The 17731-nt window shown below is 47.7% G+C and overlaps 1 protein-coding gene across 1 annotated transcript in view; it reads left to right on the forward strand.

Moving 5' to 3' along the window:
• PLCH1 (phospholipase C eta 1) overlaps positions 1–17731 on the forward strand; it is a 44940-nt gene that overhangs the window by 8504 nt on the left and 18705 nt on the right. Inside the window, exons 2-7 of the mRNA XM_031055444.1 lie at positions 10614–10760; positions 11096–11339; positions 12561–12690; positions 14160–14330; positions 16204–16297; positions 17504–17707. Coding sequence (XP_030911304.1) covers positions 10614–10760; positions 11096–11339; positions 12561–12690; positions 14160–14330; positions 16204–16297; positions 17504–17707 — 990 coding nt within the window. The remainder of the gene's footprint in view (positions 1–10613; positions 10761–11095; positions 11340–12560; positions 12691–14159; positions 14331–16203; positions 16298–17503; positions 17708–17731) is intronic.

Genomic DNA, 17731 nt, shown 5'->3' on the forward strand with positions numbered 1-17731 from the left:
CTCCAGCGTGAGCGGAGTGACCTGCTCTCCCCTCTGGATTTGTGCTATGGATCACCGAGGTTTCCTGGCTCATCCTGAGGAGCAGTGCTCGGCTGTGCTTCCAAGGATTGCTTGGCTCTGAAGACATGAAGATCAAACTGAGCCTTTCCCGAAGGGGGAATTTCCATTCTGCTTGCCAATAATGCCCGAGTTACAAATTTAATGGCAGACCTTGAAGTATATAAAAATTTAAGTCCAGAAAAAGGTAAGGATGTTTGAGTTTGGAATTGCCATAGGATGAGCTCATAGTGTGTCTGGAAATGGTTATAGAAAAATCAGGTAACTTAACCCGTGGGTTTGGTAAATTGCAGTGTTGATGTGGACATTGTCGGTATAACAACTGTGTATCTATTCCTGAATGTTTAACAAGAAAACCTGGTGGGTTTGTATTGACTTGAAAGTCAAGTCAATTTCTCTATGAAAACATGTAGCTTGTGTTTGAGATACTGCTCTTTTGATGAGAACAAACTGCACTTCTGTGTTAGCCTAAATTATTACAAATGTGTTTGCCTTGAATAAAAACATTCTTGACCTTTTCATCTGTTGGGAATTTTGCTGTGGCTTTCAGTGCAGAAGAGTTTGTTGGGTTTTTTTAGTAGCACTTATAAATAGTATAACACATTTGCAAGTGGTATGTAAAATTTGAATGAAAGCACAGGATAAAAGATGTCTTTCCAAGAATTGCAAGAGATGGCACAAAAAAGAAGACATCTTGAATAACTTTCTTCAGTATCTTGTAGTTTATAACATCTAATTTTTTTCAGTTTAAGTCAGTGCTGAATGGAAAGTGGCAGTTAGCTTAAGCCTCTAAGTGGATAGAGAGTGAATGCTGTAGAGAGAAGGAAAAATCATCGTAGACTAAAGTTAATTTTTATATTTTGCTCATTCTTAAGGATGTTGGATTATGTTTTTTTAAAGAAAACACTTAGAAAATACATTTAGCATAAGAGCTTTCTTGCTAGAATTGTGTGGTACAGAAGAAATTTTTGTGACAAGACTGTCTGTAATTTAAAATCAAACAAGCTAATCTGAAATAAAGCCATCAAAAGTCATGCATTATACTTTGAAATATCATCTTTCCTGTTATAAGATGTTAGAAAATTTCAGGGCAGTGTTGGCAGTTGATACTTTTTTCCCCTTTGTGTCTGTCACGGTTGATTTTAATAGATATTTTTTATCTGCTGGAAGTCTCTGGGAATAGGCACAGCTATTGTATAAAAACCAGAGCCTATTTTAGGCAAAAGTGAGTTATTTGAGGATGGCCTGCGGGGAGGGCTGCCTGTGCTGGGGCTGCTGAGCTGTGGTGCCAGAGGCTGCTGGTGCTGGGAACCCAGAGCTCTCCATGGAGCTCTAGCTCTGGTGGCCGTGGCTAAAGGAGGGCAGGTGTTACTCCATCTGCCTTCCCAGGTGCTGCAGGTAATGGATATGGCCCCACTGAATAATTCACAGCAGCCAGCTCTCCTGGAGGGGCTGGAACAGGCCTGCAAGGAAAGCATCAGGTTCAAGTTTTGAATCTCATGGCCCTGTATGTGTGGGTAGGCACGTCCCACAGCAGAGAACTCGGCTGAGGGTGGAGTTCTGCTCCTGGTCATTCTGCAGTCCCTTCCTCACCCAGATGTGACAGCAAGGCCAAATTCCAGCTGGTCATCCTTGGCTGTGGCAGTGCCATCTCTGTGTGGGGAGGGCAGCCAGGCCTGTAGAGCAGTGAGTGGCTGTCCCTGCTGTCCCCGGCTGTCCTGGGGTGTCCCTGACACTGAGGTTTGAGGTGGAGTCATGGCTGGGCTCCCCCTGTAGCAAGGACAATGGCAGTGCCCTGTTTGATGTCCTTATTAGTGCTGCTTTGGGACTCCTGTGCCTGCAGCTGTCCAGGCAGCTGTCCAGGCACTGAGTGTAGGCTCTGGAATCCTGGAATGTAAGGGAATTAGCCTGGAACAGCAAACTGGTCTGAGTGGATATGGAAGGCACCAGTCTCCTGGGGAGAACTTGGCCATCCACAGGTTTCATTCCAGTAACAGCTTAAATTGTCTCACCATTAAATGCACTCACAAGAAGTTAGCACATGCACATGGCAGCTTTGGCAGGTGGAAAGCCTCCAGATGGTTTGGTGTATCCTGAGGAGGTTGCCCAGTGTTGCCCTGAGTGCTGCCTGACCCGAGTGTCACAGTGGGGCACCACAAAGAGTCCCTGCGTGGCCCTGCTGAGGGTGCAGAGGGTGCTGGAGCTGGGTGCCGATGGCTCCTGGGGCAGTGTCTCACCAGCTCTGCAGAGGATGTGGCTGGCCAGGGAGTAACTGGGTTATGTGCTTGCTAACTGCTTAGTGTTCGTGGTTTTGGTGCTTATGAATGGAATCTACTCATTTCAGTAAATCCACAGAACACTGACATGGTGTTAGGGGAAACGTTGTGGTCATTCATTTTTGTCATTTGCTGAAGAACTGCTGTCTTTCCAAAACCCTGGGGCATAGACGAGAGTTGTTGAGGTAGCTCCTTCAGTGCTTAGCTGGAGCCTGAGCTGCCCCAGTGCCACACTGGGGGCAGTGGTGGCACACAGCAGCTTGGGGACACCAGGGGCTGCGAGCAGAACGTGCTGACAGAAACCTCCCAGCCCTGTCCAGCACTGAGCTTGCTGCAAGGGGTGTGTGTGTGCTGATTGTTCCTCTTTCCTCCAGCAGCTGATGCCTCAGGGAGCATGTGCTGCTCGTGTCTCCTTGCCTGACTGAAGGGGAGCTGTGAGGAGCCCAGGCTGGCTTTTCCCTGGCTGTAGGGCAGGGAGCTGGAGCTGTGCTGTGGCAGGTTATCAATGCAGCAGAGAGCGGGCTCACAGGTGTTCCCACCTTACCAACAGAAACATTGATCAGCCTGGAACTCAGATGCATAAAGCAGCATCATTTTCAGTAATAAAATCACTTTGGTGTTTGAGACTGTCAGTTCATTGTTTGCCCACAGATGAGTCACTGTCGGTGACTGGCACCGAGGTAATTTAAAATAGAATAGATAAACATGTTTCTTTAGCAAAGTGACTATTTCTGAGGAGGGTGAATAAATTAGTTCATATCATCTGTTGCACTGCAGTCTCCATTCATTACTTTTAAAGGTTAATTAACTTCACCTTCCATTCTGTTCTGCTTTTTCCCCTCTTCCTAGTCTCTAGCCGAGCCCCAGATGTGGCTTTGTTTGGTGGCCTGGAGGGAAGCAGTGCTCCTCCAGCCTGGCCCCAGGTGCTGGGGACTGGATCCCCCTCCAGCTGCTCCTGTGCCCTGCCATGAGGGCACTCCTCTCCCAGCCCGTGGTGCTGACAGGGCTGAGGTGCTGCCACACGTGGCTGTTTGCTGATCAGTCTGCAGACACCAGAGCTGACTGCTTGCACTGAGGCTGGCGCAGTTCATCCTCTGCACGTCTCTGTGTGGGCACAGGAGCGAGCTCTAGGAAGGGCCTTTTGGTGGTGGGGGAGTTTTTCCCCTATTTTTTGTTAAATTGGTGAAGTTAAGTGGGAGGTGTGACATACAAAGGGCGGTGTGGTGAATGAGGAGGCCTGCCCTAGCTCAGTGTATTGTGGTGGGAATTGTATTTGTTGCATCATACAACACAGGGAGGCTGAGAACAAAATCTAATTCAATGGTGTATGATCCTTATTTATGTATTTATTGATTTTTTAGAGGGCAGATATGGGATTCTGGCAGAGAAAGAGCTCGTGGCTCACTGTTCTCCACCTCTGCATCCAGAGGCACAGCTCCTGGGGTGCTCAGATGCTCTCTGCTCTCTGCTCTCTCTCCCTTCCAGGCAGGGAGGCCTCGAAGGAGGAGCCCCTGGCACTGCAGGGGTGGCTCAGCTGCAGTGAGGGAGGCATTGCCCTCCTGAGCAGAGATTCCCCAGCCTGGGGAGCCCTGGGGTTTCCTTTGGGGACATGGGCACAGACCTGGGGATGGTGCTGGTTCTCCATGCCATGGTCACACAGGGAGGGTCCTGAAAGCCGCCCTGGATCTGGCACAGTGACACCACACACCTGTGTGCTCCCCTTGGCCGGGGCAGCAGAAACTCTCCTCCTCCCTGTCTTCCCACCTCCTGCTTTTTCCACTTTCTGGAGTGTCATAATCGACTGCTGTGCCCTCCCTGCTGAGGGATCCTCGAGGAAGAAAGAGGATTAGGATGTGCAAACTTAACTGTGTTTGCTTAATAAATCTGTGCTCCTTGTTCACCCCATTGATGTGACAATGTGCCTTGGCGCTTGGCCATGGCTGTGCTTAAACAATTGTGCTTTTCATGTTGACAAAGGATTAATTCCACAGTCCTAATGGAAAACGGTACAGTCCTCAGCCACGCTGTGCTGCTGTGGCACCAGGGCTCTCACAGTGCCCAGCTCTGGTGGAGTTGTTTCTGAAGAAAGGATGAAACCTGGGCTAATTGCTTGAAGATAATAAGTGGAACTTTGCTGAGCTGGCAGAAGGAGGGCTCCTTGGGCAGGGCTGGAAAACATGCATTATTCATCGTGTCCAGCAGGGCAGCACAGCCCCTGTAAAAGAGGCAGTGGCCGGACATTTCTGCACTGCACAGTGCTCTGTGAAGTCTCAGTGAGGCAACAAAGCTTGTCATTAAGGACCATTCAGGCTCTTTTTGGATTATACTGTAGTGGCAAGCCTTTGTTTGGATCCTTCTGGTTCCTTTCTGATCTCTAAGAGCAGAAGAGGAGGGGGCCTCGGTCTGGGAAGGAGCTCTGGGTTCTCCCATGGCAAGAATAACTAAGGCTTGTCAGGGATCAGCTTGAAAAGGTGAAGAGCAGAGACCTTTCACTTGTAATGTGAAAATAAGATGAGTTATTGGTCGTCCTGGAAGCACTGAGCCCGCAGTGTCAATAGGGGAGGCTGAAAGAGCAGTTACTGTGAAATACACGTTACTCAGACATGACTTCTGGGAGCTGCTGCTCCCCGGTTTTTGCATTTGTTTTGGGTTTTTTTGAAAGAAAAAAAGAAACCACCGGACAGTTCCCAGACTTACAAAGAGCTGAAACATGCTGATAGATTTCGGCTGTGCTTGGGGTTGTTTCTCCATTCTGGATAGTGAATGGTTTTGCCCTTAAGCTTCACCCCTTTTTGTTTGCATGTTATTTAGTGACTTTACAAGCACAAGCTGCTTCCCAGAGTTAGTGATTTCCTTTGATTAGACACCATTCGGTTGTTTTGATTAGTCTCAACTTGTGTTTGGTTACTTGTGTTGATGCTCTGCCTCTCCAGGGCTGAGATGAATTGCCTGTGCCCTTTTCAGCCTCTGGTGTCTCTGCTGGTGCTGTGTGGCTTCCTCGAGGGTTTCTTGGGAAATGCAGAAGTGTGAGAGATTGATTGTCCATCTCGTGTCCATGGCCTTCCCAGGGATTACCATTAAACCCACTGTAAGAAGCTTAATATGAAATTCTGTGAGGCTGGAAGAGCTGCTGCAAAGCAAATTAAACTGGCATGAAACATGAGCTGTGGCTATTTAAACCAAACCCCAATCCTGCCTGGGCCCCTGGAGTGCCCCAGACCTGCATCTGCCCTCTGTGCCCCCCAGGCTCTTTGGCTGTTATGTAACCCCCCAACAATCAGCACCCTGATGGCATTAGTGCTGCTCTGTGGGATTTAGATGAGATGTGCTCTCTGGGAGGACCTGGCAGAAAATGGTGTTTAGTGGCATTACTGGAAGGGCAGACTTAGTGCTCAGGATGGGGGAATGATGCAGGACAGGGCACGAGGAGAGTGCAGAGAGCTGAGAACATTGCAGGGTTCTGGGGTTTGCTTTGGGCTTGGGTTGGATCCAGGGGATTTTCACTGCTGGGACAGCACAGTGCAGCTGTCTGTGGGCTCCAGTGCAGGCTGGGGGCTTTTTGGGAAGGACCTTTCAGATAATGAAATCCAACCATCAGCCCAGCACCACCACAGTGTTCAGCACTAAACTGGGTCCTCAGCAGCCACATCCACTCGTTTTTCACATGCTCCAGGGACAGTGACCCCACCACTGCCCTGGGCAGCTGTGCCAGGGCTTCACAGCCCTTCACAAAATACACAGAAGCCCCAAAATACTGAATGCAGGGGAGAAGAGCTGCTGCTGCAGTTAGAAAAGTAACTCCTGCATTTCATGGGTACCTTTTATCTCGTCAAGCTTAATGTTGGCTTAATGCAGTTGATGCCTATCATTCAGAAGCCCAGTTTATAGCCTCTTCCATAATTATACTTCTCAGTGTTTGGTAATGCTCTTTATACCTTATTTAATCTTTTTGTTTTGTCAGATGCCTGTAACAGTAAGTCCATAAAAGCAAGATGAGACCAGACCTTTTGTCATTTGGTTGCACTTTGAAATATTAATTTCTTAACATACAGGAAAATAAAAGAACTTTTTGTGGACAGCAATAAGAAATTTGTTTTGATTTTTAAGTAAAATTATTTGTCTCGCAAGAGGGGTGAGACAGATAATTCCTTTTGCTGTATACTCTTGGCAGTAGAGTTGTGCTGCTAATGCAAAGGTAATAGTGTTTTCTTGAATAACTAAACCCCAAAATATAGTAGCAAAGAATAGCCAGGATATTTAGTTAATTTCAGAGAACATGTTTTGTGGAAGGGGGTGTTTGTTTCACTGCAGGGATGTGCCCTGTATAGCAAAATGCTCTTCTGGTTGCTGGGAAATGCTGCTCAGTGTAATGTCTTGCTTCCCCAAATAATTTCCTTCTGGTATCGACTGCAGGGTCCTGCACACCCTGAAGTCCTTGTGGTGAGGCACAAGGGCAGGCAGAAGTGCTCTCACCAGTGTGACTGCTGGGATTAAATGAACTTTAAACCAGAGGAATTCCCAGCTCCTGGGATGCAGGGAACAGCAGTGGCTCAGAGCCATGGGGGTTTGTGGGGATCCTGGGGGCTGGTGCTGGGCCATCCCTGGGTATCAGAGGATAACCCGAGTGCATGGGGACAGAGGGTGGCACGAGGGGACGGAGGGTGGCACGAGGGGAAGGAAGGTGGGACGAGGGGACAGAGGGTAGCATGGGGATGCAGGGTGGAACAAAGAGATGCAGGGTGGCACAGGGACGGAGGGTGGCACAGGGACAGAGGGAGGCACGGGCTGGTTTGGGGATTAGTGCCCTGGAGCGGCCGCAGCTGCCCGGCAGTGCCAGCTCAGAGGGCAGCCAGAGCAGCCTGGGCAGGGGCACCCACAGAGCTGCCGGGCACCCCGGCTCTCAGGGACATCCCAGGGCTCCATGGGATGCTCTGCTCCTGGCCTCAGAGGCCTGCCACGTGCTGGGCACCCCAGAGAGGGTCGAGCTGGCACAGACGGGTTTGTGTCTGGTTTACCCTCGGGTACAGAAGAGCTCCTCCCGTAAGGAGAGGTGTGTGTTAGGAGTGATTCTCGTGGCTGAGATAAATTAAAAAGTGCTATTTGAATTCAGGTCTGTATTGCTTTAAAGGGTTATTTTGGGAGGAAGAAAAGTAGACTGGTCTTTCATTATTAAATCCCGTTAAACTCCAGCATGTCTGTTGGGATGATTTTAGACTGTCAAGTTTGCATAACTCTGCAAACAGAAGTGAATGTAGTTTTCAGGGGTTTTTAATTTTAAATTAAAGCTTCAACTATCATAGAATCATGGAATGGTTCACCCAGTTCCAGCTCTCTGCCATGGGCAAGGATACCTTCTTTATACATTGCATAAGCATCATTTTTTATTTAAACTTCCAGATTAATTTTCTTTGATCTTGTAACATAAACTCCATTGTGTTCTAGTTTAATTTAATTCATTTTCAGACTTTGAGCAAAAAATGCACAGCTAGTCCTTGTGTTAGAAGAATATCTTTTAATGGGAATCATGTCTCGCTTCCCCAAATTTTAATCTATGTCTGCATTGAGGAGCTGCTTCATTTACTCTGTATTCCTGGTTTATCTACAGGATTAGATGTTTTTCTGGAACCAGCTTCCCTATTCCTTAGTGAAATCCTTCCTGAACTGCTCTTCTGGAGCTTTATTCTGCCCTGCACTGCTCAATACCTTCCCTGATTCAGATGCTAATGTGTGGTGTCTGGCAAGGGACCGGCATTAGCATACTGAGAATAGATTTGAAAAAGACCTTTTTTATTTGCGTGCTTATATTTTATAAATAGCCTGAAGGGGAGGATGGGGTGTTTTGTAAATGGTTTGCAGAGCTGAGATCCAGTGGGCTCATGATTGCTGTGGCATTTCCATTACCCCAGTCCCTTCTTGAACGTGGAGCCTTTGTTATTAACACCTACACAGCAGGAATGATGCCATGAACTCTCTTACATGTTTACTATTCTTTAAATGTTTGCATTCTCATGGTACTTCCTTGGAATTGGGGAGGTGCAAGCAGCAAAGATGGTGCTCCCCGGGGCACTGGACCTGCTGCAGGTGGGGTTTGGGAGTGCAGGCTGTTGAGATATTGGGCAGGAACTGGGTTTCTTCCACTTTGTAAAGGAAAGTGTTTTAAAATCTATTCCCTGTGACCGAAGTGTGCCTGAAGCATGAATGTGACTGCGCCCATAACAATTCCAAATGTGATGTAGAAATGTTTAAGCAATTGAAATGGTGAAGAAGGAACTGGATTGCCTTTTATAGTTTTTGTTTTCCCCCACAGTTTTGTTGGCTGCAGTTACCTGACTGTGGCCCATCCTCTGCTTTTCTTGTATTGAATAAATGTGATCTTCTCCCTTCTGCCTTTTGCTGGCTGTCCTCAATGGCATCTCAGTGAAACCAGGCTTGGATTTTTTCTCTGACAACTGAGCTGGTGCTAATAGAGAGACTTATGTGAGAATTAGTTCTTTTTGTAAGACTTTCACCAGTCACTGCTAGCCTTAGGTGCAAAGAAGCAGATTTTCTGTGTTGAGTAGCTTGTTGCTAAACCTCTTAGTGAGCTAAAGCCCTGCTGGAGTGATCTCTCTGTTAGTGAAATCGGAGGTGCTGGTGGTGTGTGTGCCAGGCTGATGGAGCAGGGCACGTTTGTGTACCCACACTCACAGGGGTGAGTACCCTCACTGCTGTGCTGCGACAAGTCGTGTTTGTCTTGGTAGGAATCCAAGGCAAACCTGACCTAAACTCAGTTCCACAGGGAAAGGCTGGCTCTGCCAAGAAAAGGCACTCCTGTGTGGATATACATAGGGAGTTTTAGAGACTATTTTTGCTTCAGTGCGTCTTTCTTCTCTCAGATTTGGGGTTTTCCATCCCTTGTGGTGTAAATGTTTGTCTTCCTGGTACTTTGTGCATCTTCAGATAGATCCAAGTTAATGCTGCCCCAGCCAACATGTGGATATGGTCTAACATCTCCTTCTGGCTTGATTTATGCCACATTTGTGGTTTATCTTAAAGCCCTTCCAAACTCACCTTCATTCAGTGTGTGCTGATCCAGGGGGTGCCATTATTTATGGACATAATAAAGGACACATTTATTGCACTCACGTGATGCTTTCAGAAGAATTTGGTTCTGTTCAGCTCAACCTCAGTCCCCTCCTTCCTCCAAGAAAGAGAACTCAGGAAAAAGACTCCTTCTGATGGGGTTTATTCCATGTGGGGTTTGCCTTGCCAGCTGCTTGTGAGTGAGGGAGCCAGGGGAGGTTATTCCAGTGCCAAGGGCTGTTCAGCGCTGGTTTGCTCAATGTTTAGATGCTGCTCTGACTGCCTGTGAGCGTGTCAGAGCTGTTGGGAGAATAAATAAATAAATCCCAGCTCTGGCAGAGGAGTGGGAGTGTGGGTTAGCCTGTGCTGTGACACTGAGGAGCACTGGAGAGAGAAGTGCTGGAGAGAGGAAGGGTGATAAGAAATAAAGACAGACCCAGAGAGTTTATTTGGGAGCCAGCCAGAGTGTAAACAAATCACCCAGGGAGGTGAATTTGGAGTGATACCAAGTGAGGAGAGGCTGTGAATGGATAAAACCAGAAGGTAATTTAAGAGCATGGATATGTACTGAGATCAAGAGGAAATCTTATCTTGATCCTTGTGTTTGGAAGGCTGCAGGAGGGAGGATGGGAAATGGAAGAAATGGGTTTATTTTAGTCAAAACACAGAGGAGGAAAAAGCCTTATCATTCGGATGGGACGGGTGGATAAAAGGAAATCATCCCAGTGTGAGTTGTAAGGTCGGTGGCAGCATGGAGAGGGTGTGAATGTGTCTGTGCTATTCTGTGAGCAGCTCTGCCAGTGTCACAGCATGAGGGACAAACTCCAGGGCTACTGAGCCCAAAGGACTGCAGGGTTTGAATGAGGATCTCACCAGTCCAAGTACATGGAGTGCTGGGGTTTAAATTACAGCACTGTGTGCAGTAATAGAAAAAATGTAAATAAGATGAGCATGAAACAACTATAAAATGTTTTCCTTCAACACAGACGAAAGTTTTCCTTGCCTCCTTTGTTGTGAGGGTGTTCAGACAGATGAGCTGTTCCATTTTCCTGTGTGCAGAAGGTGGCAGTGAGGAAGGAATAGTCTCCCAGCACTGCCCACTTTCTGTCACTGGAGGCTCAGGTCAGAGCTGGGGTGTGCCTGGCAGCCATGGCATTAGCCATGGCATTAGTGGGCGAGGTGGCCGTTCAGCTGAATTTGTTCTGCTCTGCCTCACAGTTGAAAGATGCATGAGCGTGATGCAGTCTGGGACGCAGATGGTGAAGCTGAAGAGTGGAACCAAGGGGCTGGTCCGTCTCTTCTACCTGGACGAGCACAGGACCTGCATCCGATGGAGGCCCTCCCGGAAGAGCGAAAAGGCAAAAAGTAACCTCCTCATATTTCTTCTAATTTCTGGGGCAGTTCAGTATTAGAGTGGGACTTACAGAGCCACACAGGGGCTCGGGGGCTGATGGTGTCTGTCTCCTGTAGCCTCAGCCCTGTGATGTTCTGGGCAGTGCTCAGAGCCTCCAGGGCAGCTGGCACTTGGCACAGCCATGGCAGGGAAACCTTCAGTCCCACAGGGCTTTGGGATGTGAAGATGTAATATTAATAAAGTTTAATATTAATCAGCCTCCAAGTCTGAATAACTCAGAATTGGGAGAAGCAGGAAGAGGCTGGCTGGCTGTCCCAGCATGGCCTTTGGTTCCCTTTCCCCCCAGTTGTCATCGACTCCATTTACAAAGTCAGCGAGGGCCGGCAGTCGGAGATCTTCCACCGCCACGCCGAGGGCAGCTTCGACCCCAGCTGCTGCTTCACCATTTACCATGGCAACCACCTGGAGAGCCTGGACCTGATCACGTCCAACCCCGAGGAGGCTCGCACCTGGATCACGGGGCTCAAGTACCTCCTGGCCGGGATCAGCGACGAGGACTCGCTGGCCAAGCGCCAGAGAACGCACGACCAGTATCCTTTGAGGGGCCAGCCCTCCTCCTGGGTCATGTTCCTGCCTTGGTTTCCAGGCACCTCAGCACAGCCTGTCCCTTCTCCTCCTATTGAGTGACCAAAGCCCTTCCACTGATTGCGATGGAAACCTGAGCAATGGGTTTGACATGGACACTTCTGTGTGTGATAAACCATGGGCTGTGCCTTGGGGACTGGATCAAACTGCATGGGAGTCAGGGGATAGGCTTGCATTTTGTAATGAATTCCTTTTTGAAGAGGAGAACCAGTTATTTCTAGTTATCTCAATACCTCAGTAACTCCTGGCCATCTCTGTTGCTCTTGTGTAAGTCAGATGCCTGTGCCTTCCCAGCCTCCATTGTTTGTCAGGAGCACAAATCCTTAAAGCTCTTAAATGTTTGTTGTAGCCCAGTAGCCAAAGTGAACCTCATGTTCTCTGAATATTTTCTTCATGTGCCTTTTTTTTCCCAATAGTTTTTTTTCACAACAGTGATGACTAAAATGTTATACGCAAAGAACACTCTTCCCCCAAAAACCAAACCCCAAGGCCATCTTAATTAAAATTGTAACCTGTCTGTTCTTCTGCCTCATGGAAATCTCCAGTGGTACTCCTGGAGAATATACATATTTCAGGTATTTTTAATTTATATCTGCCGTGTTTGATTCTGATTCACAGCAGGCACAGGTCCATTGGGGTAGTATTGCATGCTCTGTTGCACCTGTCCTCAGCTTGCTTTATTTAACCATGGCTTTTCTGAGCTGCTCCTGTCTGCTGTATCTTCTCTCCTGGTGAAACATCACTGCAAGTCCTGTTTGTTTTATCCAGTGTGGCAGCTGGGAGCCTGCACACAGAATGGCCCTGTCCCACTCCCAGCTACTGCAAGAACTTAGCAGGAGGTGCTGAGGGATATTTGTGCAAGGAGGGGGTGAAAGGTGCTGTTGGGAAGTGAAGCTCAGGTAGAATGAAGGGACAGGTGGAAGAAGATCCCAGAGTAAGCCCAGCAATATCTGAAACCTTTGGAGCACGTTCTCAGAGGAGGAACCAGCACCAGAAATGGGAGTGCAGAGGGGCTGGAGCTGTGAATAATTGCCATAAACCAGTTGTGGTTTTAAGCATTTGGCTGAGCTGTAGTAAGGGCTGGGGCAAAAGGGTTCTTTCCTGAGCTGCCCTGCCTCCTGTCCCTGGGGAGAGCCCCTGTGTGCCTGTCCTTGACACGCTGGCAGCTGGGTGAAGCAGACCTTCGAGGAGGCTGACAAGAACGGGGACGGGCTGCTGAACATTGAGGAGATCCACCAGCTGATGCACAAGCTGAACGTCAGCCTGCCCCGCAGGAAGGTCCGCCAGATGTTCCAGGTCTGTGCCTGGGCCACCAGCTAACATCCATTTCTGGCCATGTCCAGGGCAGGATCTGCAGCCTGGGGCCAAAAACACAGCACTCACAGGCTTTTCAAAGTCCTACCTTTTTGTAGGCATCAGAATGTTGTTTCAATGACATGAAGCACACAGAAAAGTAACCAATGTTACTCTTTCTGCTGCACTGTTGGTTTCAGCTCTGTGAACTGAACTGTTCAATGCTGGCATTGATGGACAATGAAGTTACTCTGTTGCCACTGAAATATTTTTTATGTCCTTTATGGAAAATTATTGAATAGAAACTGGCTTTATGCAAGTAATTAGGTTTTCTTTAACAACTTCCTCATATTTAGCCATTCAGATTTGATTGATTTAGAATCAATTTTTTACTTCTGTTGTATGAAAACAGCTCCCATTTTCCACTAGTCCTTGTGTTTACTGTAGGAAAGGAAAGATAAGCCAAGGACATAATGGAGAGCAAAAAAGTAATCTTCACTTTTCTAAACCAATACCAGCTCAAAGCTGGTTTGCTGTAAAACATGGGAAAGTTGAAGAATCTTCTATTCTTCATAAATTCCCCACTAGAGATGCATCTTTGGAGTCTGGAGTTACTCCCAAAGACCTGGAAACTGGTGGGGTGGTGTTGCAGAGATTAGTTTGGGTTCTACACGTTCCCACAGATTATAAATGTCATCTAAGATATGTAATAGATCTAAAATGATTTAAAACCCCATTCAGCACCATTTAGCTGAGAATTCCTCTCCTCTCAGCTGACTTGCTGTGATAGGAGTTTGCAGCTGCTTTCTGCATGGAGACCCACACAGTGCCTGCCAGCCATTCTCCAGAATGTATTCTTTGTTTTGAAAATCCAAAGCAATCCTCTTAGGCAGATGTTCACAGGAAAAAGCTTGTGTTAGTGTGTGCTAAGTACTGTTTTCTTCTCTTCCTACCTCTGAGGAGAAGCAGCAAATCAAGCCTGGAGATGCTGGGTGTATGTTTTGGTGGGGAGTCTCAGTTGTCCCCTCTGCAGAGTGCTGCTGGGACTGAGAGTGCTGCAGATTAAATAATGTGCATTGAAGACTCTGACATTGTCCTGAATGGTTTAAGATTGTTGTTGGGGAAGCCTTGTTATGCCTCTTGCTGTGTTTTAATCCAGGATAACTGCAGGGCGTACAGGAGGGCAAGAGATCAGAATAAAGCCCAGGGTGAGCCTCTTTCTGGGGGAAATAAATATGGAATTAAAGAAGGAAATTAGAGTTTCATGGGGAATCTGTGGCTTTAGTTTAGTAATTGTTTTCACCAAAAACCCCAGAGATGATGATATAATTTTGCCTGTTAGGATTTGTGTCTGAACAGTCTCGCAGACTAGAATTTACTACCTTTCTGTTGGTGTACACAAGTCCTGCTCTGTTTTATTCCCTGATTTCTCCTGTGCTGAGCATGTTTACCTGAGTGTCGTTACCTCTTAGGAGGCAGACACAGATGAGAACCAAGGAACCCTGAACTTTGAAGAATTCTCAGTGTTTTACAAGATGATGTCCTTGCGTCGAGATCTGTACCTGTTGCTCCTAAGCTACAGTGACAAGAAGGATCATCTCACTGCTGAGGAGCTGGCCCAGTTTCTGAGGGTGGAACAGAAGGTAGGGCAATATCTGCACCCATGTCTATGGCCATGCACTTACATTCAAGTTTAGGGAAAGGATTTTATGGAAAATATTAACTTGGGGCAGAGGACAAAGCACAGATGGGACAGAAGAGAGTTCTGAAGGTTTTACTGTTTTTTGAAATGCTTCTAGAAGGAGTTTGAGCTGCTTTGGATGATTTTTGAAGTGCCCAGGATAGTGGTGTGAGGGGGTGCTCAGGGACCTGGAGCGGGAAGAGGAGCACGTGGCAGAGGTGGGGGAGATGCCTTTGGGGTGCACAGGGGCATCAATGACCTGCTGATGCAGCAGAGCCCTGGAGCTGACTGTCAGGTCTGGCATTGTGCATCCTCTCAGCGCTCTGTGCCCTGCTGAGAGCCCTGTGTGGACAGAGCTGTCTGGGGAGCTGCTCTGCTCAGCACTGCTCCAGCAGCAAACCACAGAGAGTGAAAGCAGCAGCTCCTGCAGGTGAACCTCTTGGCTGGGCAGGCTGGAGGCACCTTGCAGCCCTGTGCCCCTTCCCAGTGCCCAGCACTGGGAGGTCAGGGAGATTCCTGAATGTTCCCAATGCCAGCAATGCCCTGGGGCAGGGCAGCATTGCCCCAAAAGCTGATTGTGCTCCCAGCCAGGAGGCAGCTCCCCAGTGCCCTCAGCACCCAAACAGCATCTTGGTTTTGCTGGTGTCTGGATGCTTGGAAATCTGTGGACAGTCTGTTCTGCTCCATCTGCTACTCATTTGGCAGGATATGAAACACTCTGCAGCCTGAGGACACAACAAAAGCGGGTTGGGGTTTTTGTTAGCTTGCTAAACTGGCTTCTTTTTTAGGAGAATCCCTGTTTAGGAGAGCAACCCATATTATTTTTAGTGGAGTACTCTAAAGTGTAACAAAAAATGAATGGCCAAAGTCATCAGCTCTCAAGCTACAATTAAAAAAGCACAAATGTGTGGACTTTTCCCCAGCAGATGCTGCCTTGGACTAGATTAGACATTTCCATTCCTCAAGCACATGAGAACCCCACACTGGACCAGCAAGGAGCCATGGGGGATAATGGAAAAGTTAATTTGAGCCAGCTTGTACCAGAACAGGGCCTGCTCTGAGCAGTGGTTGCAATCAAACACCAGCCTGAGCAAGGATAATCAGTTGTTTTTTCTACTGAATTGTTCTTTTTTATTATCCTGTGTAATTCCTGAAGCGTCTCAGGATGGTTGGCTTAGCTGGGACAGTACAAACAGTGAACTGGATGATGGCACATGAAAGGTGCCAGAGGTTTGAGAACCAGTATTGTCTTCCTGTGATGTTGTTAGTGGAGAAATGAAATCCACCCAGTCCTCGTTCTCCCTTTGGTTCTCTGCAACTCAAGGCAGTGAGGAAAGATGAGATGGGAGCTATTCCTTTCCTTTAGTTCTGAAGGAAATATAAGTGAATACTTGTAAGTGCCCCACAAATCAGTTAGAACCTCAGCTGGGGCCTAGCTGAAGCTGTTGACAACATTCCTATTTGTTTCAGAAAAGCTGCTGTTTTTCATTTCAGAATGTAATTATTTCTCTCCTAGCCTGTGTATTACAGTGAACTCCCTTGGAAGTAATGAAATCATAGGAGTGGAAAACGCATGAAAATGAAATCCAAGCCTGCCAAATCTTTTTGCATGTCTAAGAAGATTATATTAAAGAATATAATGTCATAGTTCTCATTTCAGCAGTATTGGCCAGTACAACTATTAAGGCTGCTAACCAGCTGGTTTTAATCTTGAGACCAAAATGACATAGGTTTTAATTGATGGCTACCTCTCACTCCTGTTTGTCTCCTCCAAGTTACGTAGATTTTCACATGCTGGTAAAAATGAGTGTACCTCTACTGCTGTTTTTGTGCAGATGAATAATGTGACACCAGAATATTGTCTGGACATCATACAGAAGTTTGAAGTGTCAGAAGAAAACAAGAAGCAAAATGTTCTTGGGATTGAAGGTAAAAGTTTTGTTTTCAGAGTGAGTTTTCTCTTGCCATGCTGCAGTGGAGTGGTGGAAGTGCTTTGATGGTGTTTTGGTGAGGCTTTTGCTGTGCCCTGGATCAGCAGTCGGGAGTGTGGGAGCGTTTTGTGAGTCAGGGGGGAGATGTGAGTAGGTGTGGTGAGGCAGCAGCTCTCGGCCATCCATCACAGCCATCCTCAGCAGCAGGGCTGGATGCCTGAGGCTGCGGGGATTTATTGCTCACTCTTACAGAGCTGTCCTGCACCATGCAGTTTATCTACAGCCTGCTCCCAGTGAGGTAATGAAAGCAAAGTGTTCATTCTGCCTGGGCTCTGGCGGTCTGGGGTCCTGCACTATCCATTCCTTTATGCTTCTGTGAAATAAAGTACAGATAGTTGCATTTTCATTGGGCTTTAATACCTGATTCCCTTTGCTTGTGAAAGCACTTGTAAATTGTATGTTTATTCAGAATCTAATTTAGTATCAGATCAGCCTCAGAGCTGGGATGAAATAGATTAAAAGCCATGTTGTGTTCCTTTGCCCAGAAGGAAGCTTCTGTAGAGCAGCATAATGTACGTGGTGATTTGGGGAGGGGGGAAGAAGGAATTTTCCTCCTCATGGTATTTAAATCCTGGGTATGGCCTCCCTTCAACAAGCTTCTGATGTGACCCAGGGCGCTGCACTCAAACTGAAAAAAGGAAAGTAAAACAAACAAGCTGTGACACTTAAACAATATTTCTGCAAGCATTCCTGCTTCTCTTAACCTACTGCTGCAGCTGCTTTTATCTCTGAGCTGCTTTCAGGGCTGGTATTGTTTGCACCATCCTTTGCAAATATTTTACATGTTTCATTCTTAAAGAAGGTATTTTTAAAACTTTCTCTGTACAGTGCTGCTCTATTTAGAGGGTTATAAATGAAGTACCATCTTCTTGAATAAACTTGCAGGGGAAAGAAAATTGTGAAGTGAAGATTATAGGTCAGCGCCTTGGCTGCTGATGCACGGCTCTGCTTTGGGCAGCTGCTGCCTTGTGTGCCCCCATCCGTGCTGAGGGCACTGCCATTCACAGCACAGGAGTGCCACCAAGGAGCTCTGCTGAAAAAGGCATTTGTGTGAGCCAGGGTGGCCTCCCCTGTGCCCTGGAGTGCACGGCCACTGGCAGAGGCTCAGCTCTGGGGGCTCAGAGCGCTCTCCCTGTGCCCGCAGGCTTCACCAGCTTCATGCGCAGCCCGGCGTGCGAGGTGTCCAACCCGCTGCACCGCCAGGTGCACCAGGACATGCAGCAGCCCCTGTGCCACTACTTCATCGCCTCGTCCCACAACACCTACCTGAGCGGGGACCAGCTGCTCTCCCAGTCACGCGCCGACATGTACGCGCGCGTGCTGCAGGCTGGCTGCCGCTGCGTCGAAGGTGGGCTGCATGGGGGCTGCAGGG

This window comes from Geospiza fortis, unplaced genomic scaffold, assembly GCF_000277835.1.
Source record: "Geospiza fortis unplaced genomic scaffold, GeoFor_1.0 scaffold172, whole genome shotgun sequence".
Taxonomy (NCBI): domain Eukaryota; kingdom Metazoa; phylum Chordata; class Aves; order Passeriformes; family Thraupidae; genus Geospiza; species Geospiza fortis.